Raw genomic sequence first — 22,216 nt, 5'->3', positions numbered from 1 at the left:
GTGTACTATCAGATCATACTTTCTTTGCCTCAGGAAAATGAATACCTAACAAAAATGATAGGGCAGACTGTGTATTATTCCTTTTCTGTCTAAATGTCTTTAGATTTATTAACAATTTAAGTCAATTTGTCCTATCAGGGTAATTTTTTATTATTATTTAAACATACTTTTATTTCTTTTTAAAATTTTATTAATTTTATTTACTTTCTTACATTATTAATTTTGGAACAGTTTTTGATTTCTCCCCATTGTCCCCTACCATCAGAGCCCCCACGAACCATCTCCAAGGTCTCTTGTGCTCTTCCCTCCCCCCTCCCCTGCTGGATGCCTCAGATCCTCAGATCCATGGCCAGCTAGCAAGTTTGTCTTTTTCGTGACCCTTGGTTCCATTTCTCTAAATTCCACACGCAAATAAAACTATCCGATATTTACTTTTTTCCTTCTAATTTATTTCTCTTAGGATAACCCCTTCCAGTTTCATCCATGTTGCCACAAATGGCATGAGTTTATCTTTTCTGATTGCTAAGTACTCCACTGTGTATATATACCACAGCTTCTTGATCCAGTCATCTCTTTTGTGGCATTTAGATGGTTTCCATATCTTAACAATTGTAAATAGTGTTGCAATAAACATATGAATGCAGGTTTCCTTTCCAAATAGTGTTTTTTGTGTTCTTTGGGTAAATTCCTTAGAGTGGAATCAATAGATCATAGGGCAGATCCATTTTGTGTGTTTTGAGGAACCTCCACAAAGCTTTCCATTGTGGCTGGACCAGTTTGCATTCCCACTAGCAGTGTAAGAGGATTCCTTTTCCACCACATCCTCACCAGTATTTTTTGTTTCTAGTTTTTGTTTGTTTATTTTTTAAGATGGGCCATTCTCATAGGTGTGACGTGATACCTCCTTGTGCTTTTGATTTGCATTTCCTGTCAGGGTAATTCTTGTTACTAATCATTATGAAATTTTCTTGGAGGTAATGTTACACTACAAATTCAGTTCTTAATTGCAGAGAAATTTTATTCCATATTTTGAATACTATTTTGGTTATGCTTTGGAGACTTTATAAGTATATATAAGTAGAAAACTTATATATACCTATATATACTTTTATAAACGTATATATACTTTTTATATACTTATATAAACTTATATATTATTTTCTATATAGGTAGAAAACCAATGATCCTTATGTTGAAGTATCTTTTCCTTCCATATAATGCATAAATATTACTTCTTTAATTTCTTTTACCTCTTCTATCACTGCATTCACTGTTAACTATCAAAATTTAATTTTCAGACACAAACATTCTTCACTGTTACTTCTTAACATGTCTGTTCTGCATAGTGTTTAATTCCTTAGCTTTAAAATCTCCTTTTCATTTTATTTTGTCTTATCATTTTATCTTAATCTTGTTTAATGATTTCATTTTCAGTTTATGTTTCTTTTGCAATTTTCTTCAGTTCTTTGATCTATATAGGAATGGTTATAAACTGCCACATTATAGAAAATCTAAGACACCCATATTCTCACATATTAACATATCTAAAATTGAAATAGTTCCTAAGATGGATAACATCTTATAAGTAGGCACAATTTTCTTCCTTACTAGAATATAAAACCAGTGTATCTTTGATATGAGGAAATACTCAAATTTGTATGTATGGTTAACTCCCCACATTCCCTGAAAACTATTGATCTCCTCTGACATATAGATTGAGGGCATTCTATCTACTTTTTGAAAAGCTGGTTATTGGGAAATATGAAATATGTGTAGAGCTTATAGGACAATATGGATCCTACACCCTTATGAAAACTTTTTTAATGTATTAGTCCACAATGATGGATGATTGGGTAAAGATGCATCACTACACAGAATAGACTACTACTCAGCTATGAAAAAGGAGATGAAATCTTGCAATTTGCCACAACATGGATAGAATTGGAGTCAGAAAGAGAAAGATAAATACTGGATTATTTACTGATGTGGAATATAAAGAAACAAAGCAAAGGACAAAAGCAAACCAAAACAAATCCTTGGATTCTGACTACAGAACTAAGATTACTAAAGGAGACGGAGGTGGGAACAAAGGGAAGAGGGGGTCCAATGTTTTGTGATAGAGGGTTACTTGTACTTTGGTGCTAGGTATGGTGTGGTAACATATTTTTGAAGAGGTATGAATTTGTAAGCCTAAAAAAATTTAGTGTTATAAACTAAAAATAAAAAAAAATTAGGTCAAATGAAAAGGAAGGATCTAGGAAGGGAAAATTGCCCGGTACTTCAATCCAACCCTGACACTAGTGAGGCTCCTGAAATTACAGTTTTAACAGTCAGCCCTAACTACTCACTTCCCATCCCATCCATCTTGCCAACCAAATTTTAAAAAGGTGAACATGTAACGAGTATAGATTTGAAAGAATATACTGAAGGTGTTTACTGTAGTATTATTTAAAATGATGACAAATTGCAATCAGAATTCTTATCAGTAAGAAAATAACAAAACAAATTATAGCACACCGATACTACAAAATATCATAGAAAGAAAAAGATAAACAAAAATGTAACTGTAAAAATTCTAAGAAACACTCACTTTTACAAGATTTTTTTTCTCATAAAATGTACACAATTTCCAATTATTCATCTTTAAACTATTAGTGAGGTGAAAGAAACTGTCACTTTTATTCTCCAAATTTCCATGCTTTGCTATATTGCTTTTTACAGTAAACATATTCACATGTATTACTTTTATAATTTAAAAAATCTATTCAAACATTTATCTGGTTAAAATGATTTTTAAAAAGTTAATATTTCATGAACTAGTAAACCCTATGCAGTACATATATTATCAAACCAATGGCTACTTGCTTTTACATATCAAAGACTTAAATATACACTTAGATTTAAATCTTATAGTTTTTAAGGTATGATAGCTTCTTTCATAAACTTGGATAGTTAGTAACAAACTTACAATTCAATTCTCAAGGGAAATTCCTGGCTCATGGCTATTGTGGCTTTAAATGTTTTCTTACTCTCTTTGCACACCAGTTCTCTACCCAGATGAGGAGCTCTAAAATGGAAAAAAAAAAAGAAAAAGAAAAAGAAAAGGGAGGGGAAGAAATACAAAGGAAGGAAAAAAGGGAGAGAAGGAGGGAAGAAAGAAAAAAAGAAAAATATTAGAAAACTTTCCTCACATGCTTCATCTTCCTAAACAGAATCTGTCATCTTCCAATGGCATTCATAAGTATTTCAAAGTTTCTTACTCTGAGTATCAAAATAAATTAAAATTATACAGAAAGTGAACCAAACGTATGAGAAATGAGACATGGGAAACAACAACAAAAAATCAACAAAATAGGGAAGTGCATATGGTACTGGACTAAGGGTGCTTTGGTGATGGGAGAACTTGGCTAACCACATCTCAGGGGTGAAATCATCTATTGCCCAAAAATTAACAATGATCTAAAAAACAAATACTACATTTAAATTTTAAAGAAAAAAGAAGAGAAGTGTAAACATTCAGAAAAATTATCAAAACTCAACAAATTTCACATTGAATATAATTTTAATAATCATTTTTAGGAACAAAGCATATCACTATAAAAGAGTTTCAAAATATCTTTGGATACCTTTAAAAACTACTTATTTAATTCAATCTTTTACTATCTACAGTTCTCAGCAAAGATCAATACATAAAAAGTGATGTAAAGAATGAGCTCTATATTAACTATAGGATATTTTAAGATGGAAACCTTTTGAAGAAATTAGAAGAGTATAATAATGAACCTTTCAATACAAAAAATAGTAATTTCTACAACTTCTTCCTAAACACAGGGGATGGTAATATTTTTAATCTCCACCAAAAGGAATTATTTCTACAATCATGTCAAGTGCTTTTCTTGACATGATCATCCAGAAAAAAAAATATTTATTTACTGAAAATAATCCATTCATCATTCTTCATTTCAGTAAATATTTACTTAATACAAACTTTGAGCTTAGTACTTTAGTAAGTACTAGTAATTAACTTTAAGAGTCTGTGTAAAGATGGTAAGATGTAAGTCAGCCATAGGCTGAAACAAAGGGAAATTGACAGGAGATGAGCATGGAATAGCAAAAAGTAGATAAATTATGAATGGTCTTATTGGCATACTAAAAACTCAGCATATAACAACAAAATATAAAAGTTCATCACACAATAGAAAAGTCAAATAAGCAATTGCATTGGGCAATTCCTCACATTATATTTACTTTGAACAATGTCCTATAGGTTTTTTGGTGTGTGCAAATTGGTAGGAGAGATGTAAAAATGAAGGTTCTACATCATATTTATCTATCTATTCATTTATTAAGATTTATTTATTTATACAAGGGGTACAGGCCAGATGCACAGGAGGGTGAAAGGATTCACCAGAGAGAGAGTGGGGAACAGAACAGGCAGACTGACTGAAATACATTGTTGAGGGGAGCAGCAGGAGAAACAGACGAGGTCTGCCGTGCTATGTGGGTAACTCCCTGTCCAGCCGGGATTCACCTGCACTGCAGAGGCTGGGGAGAGCTTCATAGCACTGCACTCAACCACCTGAGCCACCAGGGAGACCCCTCTACATCTTATTTAAAGAATACATGTAACTGGGGATACTTCACCTTCATCATGCTTAATCCATATTTTTATAGTAAAAAAAACTACTTCAGACAAAATTATACTAATATTTCTCTCTAATGTAAATTTATGCTTTAAATATTCACAATGTTTTTTAAAATCTTTTTCTAAACACCAAAGAATATATAGAGAAAGAAAAAAAAATACACACTTACTTTCCATTTTCAGCAGATATATATTCTTCCCATGTAATAGTGTTCTGAGGAGGAGGGGTAAGGGACTGTCTTCTCACCGGCTGCCAAATAATTAAACAGAAACAAAGGCGGGGGTGGGGGGAGACAGAGAGACAGAGAAGGACAGAAAATCATTTTTTTAATATAAAACTAGTACAAAACAAGTTATTTAAAATACTAATCTACTCAATCCATCAACATAATGCTTTAAGAGGCTACTTCCAAGAGAGTTCCATGGTGATTTAAGCTCTATCAGTAATATCTATTATTAACATTTTTCTAAATCCCAAATAAGTAGATAAATACCAAAATAATAAAATCAATTCACTCAATGTTTTAATAATCTAAAATGTTCCTTGCATTATGGGAACTATTAGAGAAGTTTAAAAACTAGCCTTGAATATAAGGAGTTTACAAGGCAGAGTTGACATGAAAAAAACAAAAACAAAACAAAAAACACCATACAGACATGAAGTTAATCAGAAATATAAAATATTATATGATTAAATGTCAGATGAGATTACAAGGTACTGAGTAGTATCAGAGTTCAGAAAAGACAGCAATCTGCTATGGACAAAAAATTGAGACTATTGGGTGGGGCTCAGATTTAAACGAAAATAAAATAGAGTATTTTAGACAGGGAGAATCAATGATGACAAACATAAGTGGACTGATCTGTTTGAACTAGGTTCAAAAGGAAGATCAACAACATTCATATAGTTCAGATTTTAAAACTTATATTTGTCTCTCTGAAATATGTATTTGGAACACTACTAGGATGAACTGGCAATATGTAACTAAGGGAGTGACAATAAAAATGGAAAATTGCTAAGGACGAACTGGAGGAATAGAGCAATAAATTAAACACATAAAATAACAAGATAAACAGTAACACTGCGAGGTTCCATTCAAAGTACAATTTTGGATAAAATGAGTATAAGATGTTTAATAGGCAGCACTCTAGGTGTATTAAAATCATGGATTTTGACTAAGCTGGAACTGAAGCTCCACTACCTAGTAGTTGTGTGAACTGGGGCAAGTCACTTTCTATTAAATCAATTTAACTCACCTGCAAAATGGGAATATGACCATGTACATCATAGCTAAGAATTCAAGGAGATAAATTATAGGAAGAGATAAGTGCCTACACAGAATAAAGGATTCTATAACTATTGGTAACTGTTTTATCCTGGGAAGTTCCTAGAGAACAACTACAAAAGGAAAAGAAATCAGATCTAGAGACAAAAAATCAGAATTCTCTGACTAGATGAAAAGTAAGAGAACAAAGAGCTGGTGACTGAGTCCTAAAAAGCACACACATTCAGGAAAATAAAAAGGTCAGAAAGGAGTCAGGTAGTAATCAAAGAGAAAAAAGGAAAAATCAGAGTGTTAAGGTATCATGGAGATCAAAAGAACAGATGTTTCAATGTCCTAATACAAAGACTTTAAAGAGAAAGAAGCCTGGAAAAGGGCCATATATGTTGTTGGTTACAAGTCACTGACGAATAGCAACAGAGGAATGTGGGAAGAAAGGAAACTAGACGTTTTAGGGCATTAGGCAATATAAGAGGCAACTTTCCATCCTTAAGGAGCTTACAAAGAGACACACAGAAAGCAGGTAATTATAACCTAAGATGATGGGAGCTAAACTAGAGGGAGCTAGAGGATGACATACTAGCACAGAATACGGGTTTCTGACTCAGACTGGGTTAGCCAAAAAGATGTACCAGTCATGGTGGTATTTGAATAGGGGAGTCAAGAAGAAAGAACAACAAAAACAAGCTGCCAGAGATGCGGGACAGTACATCGGTGAGGAAAGCATGCTGCACTGGGAAACTGCAAATGCAGTGAGCTAATGCGTAGCAGACATGAAGGGAAAGTAGCAACACAAAGGTAAGTGGGCACAGGATGGAAGGGGAAAAATTAGTTTGAAAAGCTTTTGTGGATGAAGTATACTGTATTTTTCTCAGGAAGCAATGGACAAACTTTGAAGCAATATAAAAACGAACTTGGGAGACAGACTAATCCAATCCTGGCTTTGCCAATTACTAGCTGACAAATTATTCAACCTCTCTTCTCAGTTTTGTCAACTATACAACCCCACAGGATTATTTTGAGGATAAAGATGGCTTGCGAAACACAATGTATGAAACAGTGCCTGATGCATAGTAAATATACTATCCATATTAGTTATTAAGTATTGGCTAAAATAGTTCAACCTATTTCAGAGAGCTCACTCTGACAGAGTGTTTAAATTAAAACAGTAATTAAAATGAGAAATGAGCAGGGCATGCTGTTTCAAAACAGAAGGGGAGAAATAGATTCGAAAGAACTTTAGGAACTTGTGCTGATCAGATATCGGGGTAAGAAAAGCTAAGGACAAATTTCAGGTTGTTGATGTGGGTTATGGTAGTAGATAATGGTGTCACCACTCAAGACAAAGAAGATCGGAAGGAAATTGATTATATTTAAACATAATAAATTTAGATACATATATTTATCCAAGTGATGGTGGGCAAAAACAGTATAGATCTGGTGTTTAGGAGAAAAGTTAGAACTGAAGGGATACATTGGGTGAGAGTTACCAATGTTACCAATATCCATGTGTTAACTGAAACATCTGGTATCTACCTACCAGTGAGACTGTTAGATGGCTTATTGTCTATCTAGTCTGTGATTTGTTGTTTAAAAAAAAAAAAGATGGGCCTCCCTGGTGGTGCAAGGGCTTACCATGCAACCTATGAAGCTGTCTGCAGCCTCTGCAGCATGAGTTCGATCCTGCGGCCAGCCAGGGAGCAACCCACACGGCGCAGCAGACCTCTCCTGACTTGCCCACTCCTCTCTCAGCAGTGTTCTTAGTCAATCTGTCTGTTCTGTTCCCCACTCTGTCTCTGGTCAATCCTCTCACCCCATACCACTGGCCTGGACTGTAGCTCTTGCATGCATAAATAAAATAAATATTTAGGGCCTCTCTGGTGGCGCAAGAGGTTAAGCACCACACTATGAAGCAATCCACAGCCTCTGCAGCACAAGTTTGAGCCCCAGCCGGCCAGGGAGGAACCCACATGGTGCAGCAGACCTCTCCTGACTCACCCACTGCTCTCCGCAGCAGTGTACTTTGGTCAATCTGCCTGTTCCATTCCCCACTGTCGCTGGTGAATCCTCTCACTCCCTGTATCTGTGGCCTGTACCGCAGCTCTTATATGCATAAATAAATCTTTAAAAAACATAACATAATATAAAATAAGTATTTTTTTTAAAAAGGAAAAAAACTCCCTTCCAATTTTTTGACTGGACACTTCATATCCTAGAATAAAGATTTCTTTTCTAGCCATCCTTGCAGATAGCTCACTGTTACCATATGACTAAATTCTAATGACGGGCAGGTGAACAGAGTGATGCAACTTCTGATGGCGTTCTTAGCTAGAACCAGTTTGTCTTCTCCATCCTACTTACTATTAGGAATTACTATTCTTGCTGGCTAGAATACTAAACAGGTAATAAACTATTTTAAACCATGTGGATGAGGGCCACATCCTAGGAATGGCAGAGAAATAAGACAAAGGTTAGATCTGAGTTTAACCCACAGAGAAGAGAAAACTAATAAACTCAGATTATTACATGAGAGAAAAGTAAACTTTTATCTTAAGTTACTATTACTTTAGAACATCTTTTGGGCAGTCAAACTTATATCATAATGCCAAATTAAATACATAAAATGGAATAGTACACACAATATTATGGCATGTGGCAATGGTTTATCAGAACAACTAGTGGGTTTAAAAGGTAGTTAGTGACCCTTATAAATATTGTGGCAAAGCATTAGATTAAATAGTGCCTTGTGAAGCTGCAGAAGGCAGATACATACTAACATAAGCTGTAACTGCAGTGGAAATAACTAGAAAAGTTTAAGACTGCTGCTCCAACCCAGAAAAAGAGCAAAGGCCTACTTCTAACCAAATCTCTAAGCAGACCACAATCAATTACTCCTTCAGAACGCTGTTTAAAATTTGTCTAGGCTTGCTTCTAGTTCACTATGTATTTGGCTATAACTGGCTTTATGTATGCATGATAATATATATACACACATACTATCAGAGCAAAAACACATTTGCCAGCCATGATTAGATAATATGGCATGTCACATATGTATATTCTTTAGGTAATAAACTTTTGTAAGCAATTTCTATTATTTCCAACAGAATTCTTTCTAAACTGTACATTATACATTCCCCAGCTTAGTAAAGAGATGATCATAAATCTAATTTAGACTTTAAATGAGCATTTTAGCTCATTCCTATGAAATATCTATTAAAAGATATTTCCTAATTATTTATAATTGGTCATTTGATACATTCTGACACTTTAGCTAAATCCTTCAGTGTTCCCTCTATATTGCTGCCACAGCTATCTGATGAAACAAGAAGACATAAAGACTGTAACAGAATACCAGATGGCGTTCTAATTATATTTCTCCTAACCAATAGGCTCTGTAACTGAAATGCCATCAAACTTTTCCTTCATAATTAAATGTAAAAATTCTAATGCTTTTCTTTCTTGAAGCATATGAAAAAATTTCTTTTTTTTAGTCATTTTTTTAAAGATTTATTTATTTATACATACAAGAGCTGGGATACAGGCCAGAGATGGGGGGGGTGAGAGGATCACCAGAGACAAAGTGGGGAACCGAACAGGCAGATTGACTGAAGCACACTGCTGAGGAGAGCAGCGGGCGAGAGAGGAGAGGTCTGCTTCTCCATGTGGGTTGCTCCCTGGCTGACTGGAGATCGAACTAGTGCTGCAGAGGCTGCGGATCGCTTCATAGTGTGGTGCTTAACCTCTTGCGCCACCAGGGAGGCCCTCTTTTTTATTTATTGATAAGATTGCTAATACTCTAACATTTTACATGGCAAAGGTTTTTGGAAGTTAAAGACATTTATTTTTTTAAATCTAGGTATTCCTATTTAGTTTTTATATATTAAAATATATATGGGCCTCCCCGGTGGCGCAGCGGTTGAGGGCTGGGTTGTCAAGCTGCCCGCAGCCTCTACAGTGCCGGTTTGATGATCCCCAGCTGCCAGGCGAGGGTCCCACATGGCGCGCAGACCCCTCCTGATGCCCGCTGCTCCCCTCAGCAGTGTACTTCGTCAGTCTGCCTGTTCTGCTCTCCGCTCTGACTCTGGTGAATTCTTTCACCCTCCCGCGCTCCTGACTGTACCCAGTGCTTGTATGAATAAATAAAATAAATCTTAAAAAATAAATAAATAAAAATAAAAATCTATATAATCGCTATAGGGCTTAACTCAATTTCTGTATATATAACTGGCACATAATTAATATTTTATCAATACTTTTCTGTCAATGGTATAAATGGGAGCATTGTTCCCTTCTCCAGCAATAACTTAATAGAACAAAAAGAAAAAAAAAGGGATCAAAAATATAGAAGCAAAGTGCCCATGACTTAAGAATTTCTAGCACATAAATTTTACAATAAAAAACAAATGATCAAATATATATATTATTATAACCCTGTTTGGAAAGGAAGGAAAAAAGGAGGAGGTATGGCAAAACTAGTCATTTGAAAAATAATTCCTCTAATTGCTACCTAAAAGCCTTATCTTATGAAAATTTAAAAAAAATTAGTCTTTCGAAAAGAATTAAAAAACAGGGGCCTCCCTGGTGGCTCAAGGAGTTAAGACCGCACTATGAAGCAATCCACAGCCTCTGCAGCACGAGTTCAATCCCCAGCCAGCCAGGGAGCAATCCACATGGCAAAGCAGACCTCTCCTCTCTCACCCGCTGCTCCCCTCAGCGGTATATTTCAGTCATTCTGCCTGTTCCCTTCCACACTCTGTTTCTGGTAAATTCTCACCCCCCACATCTCTGGCCTGTACCCCAGCTCTTGTATGCATAAATAAATAAATCTTAAAAAAAAAACCTCAAAAACTATTCATTTACAATAAAGAATAGAAATTCATTCTGAAAGGGTTAGGCATTTATTTTTAAGAAGGGAAATTTGATCAAAATAGAATATTTTCACTTTTAAAAACAGTAAGAAGTCATAAGCATTTCTAAGTTCTTAAAATTTTCAATAGTGGGAAAGAAAATTTATTCTTTATTAATGTGTTCTATACACATCATTGAAAAAACACAATTTTAATTTTTACTATATTTACCAATAGCATCTTTCCAGGAGTATATCTTATGGTCACCCCTCTCTTTTTCCAAATTTAACTTTCAAATATTTTGAAAAATCTGCTAAGACATGTTAAATATCCAGATATACAGGTATATATAACAAAGGCGGTTGGGAAGCTACATACATACACTTGAGTCAGAACATAGTGGGGGGTAAGAGAAATTGGAATCAAAAGCTATTTCTAGCTTTGAGACTTCTGATAGATTAATTTCTTTAAACCTTGACTTCTTTTATATAAAATGGGTCAGTGATACTCATCTCTTTAGGTCATTGTAATAATCAAATGAGACAATATATGGAAAGTACTTAACACATTGCTCATGGGAACACTGGCAATGTTTTAAGTCAACTTTAATAGGAAACAAAACCTTGAGGTAAAAGTGGGTTCAATTTTTACCTGTAGAAGCTGAATTTTATGATGCTACTTCTTCAGATAAAGCCACAGAGAAGCCTTTGTTATTCTCCAATATTAAAATGCGTACATTTGAGTAACCTGTATTTCACAGTGAGTTGAAAGTTGATACAGCCTCTATTGATTTTTATGCTTCACTCATTTTTATATTTCTGGCTGTGAACAAGCAGTCATTAATTTCAATACTGACATATAAAATGTTTTTTAAAACTCTGTAAAGATTTTTAATACAGTTCATCATTAAAATGGAAATGTTACTTGAATTGGATAGGTTCCCTCCTTTTACTGTTCTTGACTGCCTGCATTTTAACTTTACATATTAATTTATATATACCCTTCCTAAAAAGCTTATTATGTAAGTTTAAGAGAACTGTATTCCTAAAATTATCTACAAAATGCATACAAATATTTCTTATCTTCTTTAATGTCCACTGCTGAATACATGTAAATTAGTATCAGTTCCATGCTGCTTTCCATGTCAGTAAATTCTGTCTCCATGAGGGAAAAAAATAAGAAGTTATTTATATCTTTTTTATAATTAGACTCATCAATCCTATTCTGATGTTCTTGCATCGGTAACCTTATCTGATTCAACCAAATCAAATTTAATATATGGATGAATATCTGATAGAACTACTGTTTTCTTAAATTCCTTCTAAATACTTATCATTAAGCTCCAAAAAGATTCTCAAATGCAAGTCTTCAGTTCTTCTCTATCAAAAATATATATAATGAGATATATATTTTTATTACAAAATTATTAAAAATGTAATCTTAACATAATTACAGGGTTACCAATAATAATATAGCCATCACTTAGCAGTTCTTAATAAATTACTTATGCCAGGTTAAAAAAAAATAGAATGATTTTTTAAAAAATAACATTGGTATATTAAAAAAATACCTTCTGGGGAGATCTTATACTTCTAAAACACAAACAATCATGTAAAGCAATGTTACCTCAATTCACAAAAAAAGTAAACAACAAAAATCCCTTCCAAGATCAGGGAAAAGATATGGCACCTGCTCTCACATTTTATTCAATATTATACATGTGTTATTTCCCAATGCCATAAAGTAAAAAAAACTAATAAAAAGCTCAGTGATATACAAGAAAAAAGTTAAAATTAATTTTATTTCTTAATGTCATGAGAACCTGTGGAAAATGCTAAAGAATGTATTTTAAAAAACTAATATAGGGCCTCCCCGGTGGCGCAGCGGTTGAGCGCTAGGTTGAGAAGCTGCCCGCGCGGCCTCTGAGGCGCCGGTTCGATCCCTGGCTGCTCCCCGGCCACCAGAGAAGGGTCCCGCATGGCGCACAGACCTCTCCTGCCACTCGCTGCTCCCCTCAGCAGTGTACTTCGGTCCTTCTGCCTGCTCTGCTCCCCGCTCTAGCTCTGGTGAATTCTCTCACCCTCCCGCGCTTCTGACTGTACCCAGTGCTTGTATAAATAAATAAATAAATCTTAAAAAAAAAAAAACTAATATATCAATAACCAACATAGAAAAATTGGAAAATAAAATGGAAATTGGAAAATAAACATGATTTATAATAGCATTAAAATATGAAATACTTGCTAAATTAAATATACTAAAAACCACATAACACTTCTGAGACAAGTGTTAAATAAAGGATCTAAATAAATGGAAAGATATGCTATATTCATTAAACAGATGATTTATTATTATTAAGATATCAATTCTCCCCACATTAATCTACAGATTCAATAATATACCAATAAAAATTCCAGCAGGCAGTTCAATGGAAGAAGGATAGCCTTTTCAAAAGCTGACATTAGATTAACTGGATATCCAAAGCCAAAAGATAAACCTTAATTTAACATCACACCTTAACTAATTTGATTTAACATCACACCTTAACAAAATTAACTAATTTGTGGATTAAATATAAAATACAGAGATCTAAGTCTTTGGGGGGGAAAGAAAATTAGCAGAAAATCATAGTGCCCTGGAGCTAGAAAAAGAGTTGTTAGGTTGTCATGGGCCATGAAACAAAAATTAATAAAACTTGACCTCATTAAAGTGAAAACTTTTCCTCTTCAAAAGACCTGTGTAATGGGATAAAAAGATAACAGGAGAAAAATACTGGCAAAACACAATAATCAGGAAGCCAGTAAGAAAACTCACATCAGGGAAGAAAATAGGCAGGTACCATGGTCTTGGATTTCCCAATCCTCCAGAAGTATGAGAAATAAATTCCTCTTATTTTAAGCAACCCACTCTGATATTTTGCTATGGCATCCAAGCTAAGATACCATCAAAATAAAAATGATGACAATAGCAAGTGCTGGCAAGAATACAGAGAAATGGTAACTCAGAGACTGCTACTGGGAATGCCACTGGATCCTAGGGTCTAGTCCCTGAGGGTGCACCTGCTAATGTACCCTTTGAGTCCATATACAAGCAGCCAGCTTCATTCATTTCCAAAGAGAAAATTTATATCTGAGAAATAAAGACTTACGTTCACACAAAAACCTATGCAAGTATGTCTGCAGCACCTTTATTCATAAGGGACAAAAACCGGGAATAACCCAATTTGAATGGTTAAGCAAACTACAGTTCATTTATATCATGGATAATGCTCATAAATTTAAAAAAAAGGATATTAATACACACAACAAATAGAACAAATTTACCAGGGAATTAAGCTGAGTGAAAAAAAATAAAAGGCCAGTATCAAAAGGTTACATACAATGTACTTGAGATGACAAAATTAAAGAAATTGAAAAACAGATTAGTGGTTGTCAGAGCTAAGAGACAAGGAGGGGGTAAAAAGGCAGTAGGGATGCTTATAAAAAGGGAACAGAAGGATCTGGAGTGAAGGAAATGTTGTATATCTTGACTATATGCCAATATTTTGGTTGTTCTATTATACTACACTTTTGCAAGATATCACCACTATAGGAAACCAGGTGAGGTGTCCATGGGATTGCTCTATATTATTACTTACAACTGGGTGTGTGAATTTACAATTACCTCAAAATTAAAAGTTGAAATTTTTAAAAAGTAGGTTTTTATGTAGAAAATGATTGATCTATAGATGCAACACCATCCTAACTAAAATTCCACTGTTTAATCTTTTATAGAAATTGAAAAGTTGAATTTAAATAATCATCAAGAAATATAATGTTACTATGGTGGTGGGAGGACTACAGGGACTACACTGGAGGGGAGAGATCAAATACTATCTAAAAATCAACAAAAACATAATAAAATAAATAAATTAAAATTACTTAAATTTAAAAAAAAAGAACTTTAATGTTCAAGAGACCATGAGTCACACAGAAACTGTTTCCTTTGATTTCTGACCATAAAATCAAAAACTTAATTACTTAATTTCAGGCATATATTTTGCTCTATTACACAGCTATCGGGGACTAAACAGTCTTAATTTCAATGTGAAAAACTATTGTTGGTTATAAAATGCTATTTAAAGGCAGCTTTAACAATTTAAGAGCATCAGGTTACAAAGTTTGCCCTAAAGAAAATCAAATTTACATACAGATAAATCAGATATCTATCTGAGACAAATCATAGATAAATGGCAAATGGTCCATGAAATTCTGTTCTATAAAGTTTTGTTTCCATGTACTAATCCCAAAATAGTTTGCTGCCAAAATTAAACTATTGTAGTAATAACCACCAGCACATCAACCTCCTTTTTAAAAAGAACTTTAATAAAATTAAAATCACAATACAAGTCCAAAGAAATGACCTTTTGCCAGGTCAACAGTGAGAGAAGGGAGCAGCTTTGTCAAAGACTGAGCTCATAATTCTCTCTCTTAATTCAACTCCATTTCCATTTCCTGAGCATATCAGGAGATCAGTAAGTACCAGAAGAATCATGGAAAATGAAATCTGGTAGGTCTTTATCCCAAGGCCAAGAGAATAAATGAGGAGTGCAAAAGAGGATCTTGGCGGGAAGGGGACGGGTCCACACTAAACTGACATGAACACAATTTTAACAAACATTTCATGGGAATTCTCAGTTTCTTTAACTAAACTAAGGTTGATCCACTCAATACATAAGCTTTCTAAATGTTAAAATGTTATCATGACACACATAGTATTACCATCAGTTGATTGGAACTTGGTATAATGTTCTGTTAGGTTTGTCTACCCCTAAAAATGAAGCATTTAGCACAATAAAATAGGGGAGAAACTATTCAAGGAATCCAAGCCTCCTCAAAGTAACCTTTAACCTTTTTTAGGGCTGTGATTCACATTTTACACAACTCAGTATCCACACATACATATTTATGCAACACATATACCCTGAAATGACTATATCATAAAGTAAGAATGACAGGCACTATTGTGTACTGTGGTGTTTTTTTCCTAATATCTTTATTTGGATTCTAATTAAAAAAAAAAAAAAAAGGCGTGCCACTAAATTGATTTCATAATCTACAGGGGGTGGGGGGGCCCTATTTTGCAATTTGAAAAAAAGAAAGACACCCAAATGTAGTGAAATGTTAACATCTGGGAAATCTTGATTAAAGGTATCTGGGTATACAATTCTTAGTATTGTTTTAGTACTCTTTTGTAAGTCTGAAAGTGTAAAAATAAAAGATAAATTTAAGAACCTATCCATTTCACTTTATTAGGGAATAAGGTTAAACATTACTGGGTCTCATATACCTTAGTATTCCCTAATTTTCCCTCCCCTTTCCTTTTGGTCACAATTCTTTGTATATAACATACATTTAATAAACACAAATTAAATTTAAAAAAATGGGAAGTATGAACTATAAATTACTCATAAAGTTAGAGGATCTTTAGCTGGGCCTTTTAAGCATGGAAAGATTTCATTTGGTGAACTAGGTAAAAATAATACATGCAAAGGGACATTGATTAACACTGGGCTGCATGTTTATAAAAATTTGTCAGTAAAGACTCAAAGAACAGATTCACAAAAATTATCAAAGGTCAAATCACAGAAAACAAAATGTGGTAGATATACAGTAAATAAAACCTATGAGTGTACTTAAAGTCATTGAATGCCAGAAATGTAGTCTACTCCCTCTCTCCTTAGAAAATTATAAATAAGGAGAAGTAAAAGTTATACCTCAAAATTTTGTTCCATTATGTTTCCACCCTTACTCAAACTCTCCATGATGGCCTTATTGCGAAGGATATCTTCTTCACTGAGATGTTCTCTTCTTTTTCTTGATTCTAAAACAAGTCCATTCACCAGATAAAAGTCTGCCAAAAAGTTTCCTACTCTTTCCTAAAACAAAATGAAGCGTTTCAAAATAATAATACAAGTTGTTTGTGTTAGATTTTTAAAAATTCAAATACACAAACACATGTTTGTCCACAAACATGTACCATGTAAGTAAAAATAAACATTCATTTGGTACTTGAAATTTCCAAATTATAGTCTATTAAGCTAAAAATACATAAAATTATAAATTTCAAATTGGTAAAGAAAAATTCAAAGCACATAAAAGGTAGTTGATCTGCAAATGAATAAAATTTAAGTGAAAACACCACACAATATTACTTTAGAATCCACACTTAAGTATGGGGAATATAAAAATTAAATTAAATTTAAAAAAATCCACATTTAAGAAGCACAATTCTATCAAAAAATTTATTTAACTCATAGTCAAATTTCAAAAGTAACAAGGAGGGGTCAGGTATAATTACTGTTCCCATTTTATAGATAGAAAAAAAGGTGGAATAAAAAGAAATAGTCTAGGGCCTCCCCGGTGGCGCAGCGGTTGAGCGCTGGGTTGCGAAGCTGCCCGCAGCCTCTGCAGCGCCAGTTCGATCCCCGGCTGCTCCCTGGCCACCAGAGGAGGGTCCCACATGGCGCGCAGACCTCTCCTGCCGCCCGCTGCTCCCCTCAGCAGTGTACCTCGGTCCTTCTGCCTGCTCTGCTCCCCGCTCTGGCTCTGGTGAATTCTCTCACCCTCCCGCGTTTCTGACTGTACCCAGTGCTTGTATAAATAAATAAATAAATCTATAAAAAAAAAAAAAGAAATAGTCTAAGTCACTAGGAATTGTTAGTACAACTAGAATAATGATCTGTTCCAATGCTCTATTTTCTTTTTTTTTTTTTTAATTTATTTATTTATTTATACAAGCTCTGGGTACAGTCAGAAGCATGGAAGGGTGAGAGAATTCACCAGAACCAGAGCGGAGAGCAAGCAGACAGACTGACGAAGTACACTGCTGAGGGGAGCAGCGGGCAGCAGGAGAGGTCTGCGCGCCATGGGGGACCCTCCTCCGGTGGCCGGGAGCAGCCAGGGATTGAACCGGCACTGCAGAGGCTGCGGGCAGCTTCGCAACCCAGCGCTCAACCGCTGCGCCACCGGGGAGGCCCCCAATGCTCTATTTTCTAACAGGACCAAACTTTAAGTTTCCTTTGCTTGTTGCTTTCAACAAAGAAGAAAGAACAACAGAGAGGTTTGCTCACCAATATAAGTGTGTATACTATGGATAGGGAATAAGGAACCGCAAGTGCTATAAAGAACATCAAGGAAAGAGTTACTTCCTTTCAGTGAATTCCTCCTTCAACACTAAACTTTACTTTTTTCAAATCCACTGGTGGTCAGTTTTTAAATCTTACTTCAAAAAATATGATCAATAACTTACTGGAAATAAGTTTCTCATTTCTGACTGCATGCAAATCACTTGGTCTCCATCTTGCTGTTGGTTTCTGGCACTCTAAAACTGCGGGATTAGAGTTGTTTCCATGTCCACCCTACTTTTGGTGCCTCCTTATCCATAAACAGAAAGCAAAGCATTCTGCACCTATTTTTACCAACAAAATGGGAACTGTAAGCATTACTGACTCCCTCCTTACCTGTTAAAGATTTAAGAAGATCACCTAATGGTGTTCAAGAGTTTTGAGCTGCTAAGGAGTAGCACTAGATTATAGCAGCTTCAATTTTTATCTTCTCTTGAAGTGATCCTTCTAATGCTGTCCAGAAGAACAGAGTACAAACAAGTAAGTCTTCAAGCCTATAAATGGACTGCAATATAGGATCTCACAACTGGAAATCCTATATGCTATTTATTGCCAAATAAGCTTAAAGAGAAAAAGTGACGAGCCTATATTTCATAGTGTGAATTTGTGATTGGGAAATACTCGGATGATAATTCTCAGTTTATGAAATCTTATAATGAAAAAACTGTGTTAAAAGTATGTCATCATATCTATAAAAGTTTCAAGTGCATATTCCCCATAATTCATACATTCTATTTCTTGCTGTCTGTGAGACAATGTCAAAGACATATTCAGGGATGGTAAAAGTGACATTGTAATATAATATACCGAGATTCTCTGATAAAGGTGCGTCCATTCATATAAATGTCAAAAAATAAGAGACTAGGTAAACAAATCACAGCATATTCATACTATGGAATACTATGCAGTTGCCAAAAAAGAATGGAGTGGTACTATTGATTTAAAAAAAAAAAAAGTCACACTAAAGAGTTTAAAAAAGTTGATATAGTACTTTATGAGGTAACATTGAAAAATAAATATTCACAACTAAAGCTACGTAATTACAAGGGATACATATTTAGATACATAAAGACTTTAAAAGGTCTGGAGAATATATAAATGGATAACCTTTAACAAGGGGCTCTGGGCAGGTAAGTAGTGCCCAAGGGGGAATTTTCAGCTTTATGGTAAGGTTGTATGATAGTTAATTTTATGGCAACTTGGCTAGACTATGTGCCTAATATGATGTTTAGTCAAACACCACTCTAGATACTACTGTAAAAATATTTTTTAGATGTAATTAATATTAAATCAGCAGACTTAGAGTAAAGCAGATTACCCTTATAATGTGGGTCAGCCTCACCAATTCAATGCAAAATTTAAACGCACTGACAAATGTTTCCCAAAGGTAAAACAATTAGGACTCAGGATTGCAACATAGAAACCAGGCCTGAGATTCCAGCCAGTAGGTGTCAGTCAGACTCAACACAACATCAACTTTTCCAGCCTGCATTTTCAGCCTGCAAGACTGCGCCACAGATTTCAGACTTGGCAGGTTTTACATTCACGTGAGCCATTTCCTTAAAATAAATCAATCCGTATGTTACCTTCTCTCTCTCTCTCTCTCTCTCTCTCTCTCTATATATATATATATATATATATATGTACATCTACATATAGACATACACACACAGAGAGCTACATATAGATATCTATATTTATTTATATGTGTATAGAAAGAGATAAATATTATTTTGTTTCTCAGAGAGCCATGACTAATATAAGCTGTTTTTTTTCTTCAAAAAGAATACATTCATGTCCACAGTGTGTAGTAAACAATATGTAATTTTTAAAAGCTGTAAATCCTGGCTTTTACCTGATGTGATTACTTATTCTTGACTTTAAAACTTTCTAAAACGCTTCCTCATAGATCTAATTACAAATGTTTCAATATAGTTTAAACAGCATCATACAAACTTTTGCTAACAGAAGGAAATGGAGTTATGGGGAAAAAAGCAACTCACTAATGGGGAACCTCCAGTGAGATTTATTGTAATGATAATGTTGAAATGTAAGCTTATTTAATTGTAATCATATATGTGGAATTCTTATAAATAGAAACTAGGTAAGTAAATACTTAGCATTCTGAAAGTGAAAAGACAAATGTCCAAGGAGAACTCAAAAGTATATCCTTCACTGTACTCTTCTTAAAGAATAAAACAAGTCACAACCTGGCTGCAACTGGAAGGGATTATGCAAAGTGAATATGTAAGGTGAAATAAATTAGGAGGAGAAAGACAAATATTGAATGATTTCACTCATATATGGACTACAGAGAAACAAAACTAAATTCAAACAAATCCTAGATATATGACTGCATAATTAATGCTACTTGGGATGAGGGGACTGGGAGAGAAAGAGGAAGGGAGCACAATGGTCTACAGTGAAGGACTATGGGTGCTTCGGTGGTGGGCTTGGTGGGTGTGGTGTGGTAACATACATCTGAAGAATGTGAGCCTATTTCCTTAAATCATGTACAGTATTGTAAACCAGTGTTACTGCAATAAAAAAAAATTAACCTTTATAAGTACTTTATAATAAGAATGAAAATGCTTTTGCCTAGTAATAGAAACTATGTTCTGTACAATAACAAGGCAATGATATTAGAAATCTTTCCCAACATAGAATTCAAATGTGCTAAGCTGTCTCTCCTAGCTTCCAACTCTAACCAATCATTATAATTCCCTATCTGGATTCAAGGAGAAAACACAACTCAGTAAGCTACTTCCTCCTGCATTTCCATTACACTATTTTGGCGACATTAACTACTAAACAAGTTTTAAAATTTAGAATCTAATTTGAACATACTGTTTTATCTTCTCGAAAAAGCCATCCTGTTTGGGCACGTGTGAAAGAAATTGATTTGGTTGATAAAGTTGCAGAGTAAATATCACTACTCATTAAAATGTCAACCTCTTCTTCTGTTTCCATCTCTGATTCCTGGGGAGAAGCAAAAGTTAAATATAAGAATCTAGGTTTTCAAAAATCATGGTGCTGCATATGAAATTATCAACAACGTGGCTGGATTGAATGTTATGGATTTGAAAAAGAAAAAGGACAGATGAAAAAATGTGAAGCACTACTTATTCTAAAAACAATTATAGGTCTATAAACTTCATATATCTAATTAAGTTAGAATTATGACTAATTATGAATTGACAAATACAGGACACATGAAACAGTACTCTTACACTGTTACAGATATGCAATGGAAACAACCCTAGATTACCTATTATAGAAATACAGAGTATGTAGATCAATTTTAAAAGATTACTTTAAGAATGAAGTTGAGGGGCCTCCCTGGTGGCACAAGGGGTTAAGGCGCAACCTATGAAGCTATCCGTGCAGCACGAGTTTAGTCCCCGGCCAGGGAGCAACCCACATGGCACAGCAGACCTCTCCTGACTGGCCCTCTGCTCCCCTCAGCAGTGTATTTCAGTCAGTCTGCCTGTTCTGGTCCCCGCTCTGTCTCTGGTGAATCCTCTCACCCCCCACACCTCTCACACCTCTCACCTGTACCCCAGTTCTTGTATGATAAATAAAACTTTAAAAAAAAGAATGAAGTTGATAGGTCTAAGATAAAATGTCCACATGAAGTCTTTGTTTTCTTTAAATATAGACAAATCTCACTTTAATTCTTGCCCTATCACTATCATTTGAGCCTTTCTTCCCCAATAGTTCCAAGTGGAAGGAAGAAAGGAGGAAATAGAAGGAAGGAAAGAGGTGGGGGAAGCGTGGAGGAAGAAATGAAAAGAGTGAGGAAAGAAATGAGGGGAAACCAGAAAGGATCATCCCTATATTACTTATAGAAAAGGAATCCATAGATGTCAATCCATAATTTCTCAACTTAGTAAGTAGGCTTGTGGGCTTTATGCCCTCTATATTCCCTAGAACTGGCATATAATAATCAATAATTACTTTCAGATGAGAAAAAAGGAAAGCTTTATGCTTATTTCATGAACAGAAGACTAAGGGATCAGGTACAGAAGGGTAAGTGGAATAAGATGAGATTCTATTCTGTAATAAGCCAATAGGGATTCTTTGAATCTCTCTTAGGACCACAATGTGCTAAGGGAAAAAGGGACAAAAAAAGGCAGCTAGAGCTGACTGGGAAATAAGAACTGCCAATAAGGTTTAACCATGGCTAGAGGGTCTAGATCCCATACCTCCTTATTTCTACGCGATACATTCCCAAAGACCCTTTTTCTACTCTTCAACACAAAACTTTTACGCA

At 34.7% G+C, this 22,216-nt stretch overlaps 1 protein-coding gene across 1 annotated transcript in view; it reads right to left on the bottom strand.

The window, feature by feature from the left end:
- Positions 1-22,216, bottom strand: part of ANKRD13C (ankyrin repeat domain 13C) — a gene marked incomplete at both ends in the record, with an annotated part of 69,967 nt that overhangs the window by 5,353 nt on the left and 42,398 nt on the right. Inside the window, 4 exons of the mRNA XM_084241774.1 lie at positions 2,969-3,067; positions 4,816-4,895; positions 16,534-16,695; positions 20,791-20,922. Coding sequence (XP_084097900.1) covers positions 2,969-3,067; positions 4,816-4,895; positions 16,534-16,695; positions 20,791-20,922 — 473 coding nt within the window. The remainder of the gene's footprint in view (positions 1-2,968; positions 3,068-4,815; positions 4,896-16,533; positions 16,696-20,790; positions 20,923-22,216) is intronic.

The sequence above is a fragment of the Talpa europaea genome (assembly GCF_964194135.1).
Source record: "Talpa europaea genome assembly, chromosome: 9".
Lineage (NCBI taxonomy): Eukaryota > Metazoa > Chordata > Mammalia > Eulipotyphla > Talpidae > Talpa > Talpa europaea.
Note: the sequence above shows the minus strand (reverse complement) of the source record. Positions and strands in the feature narration are given on the sequence as shown.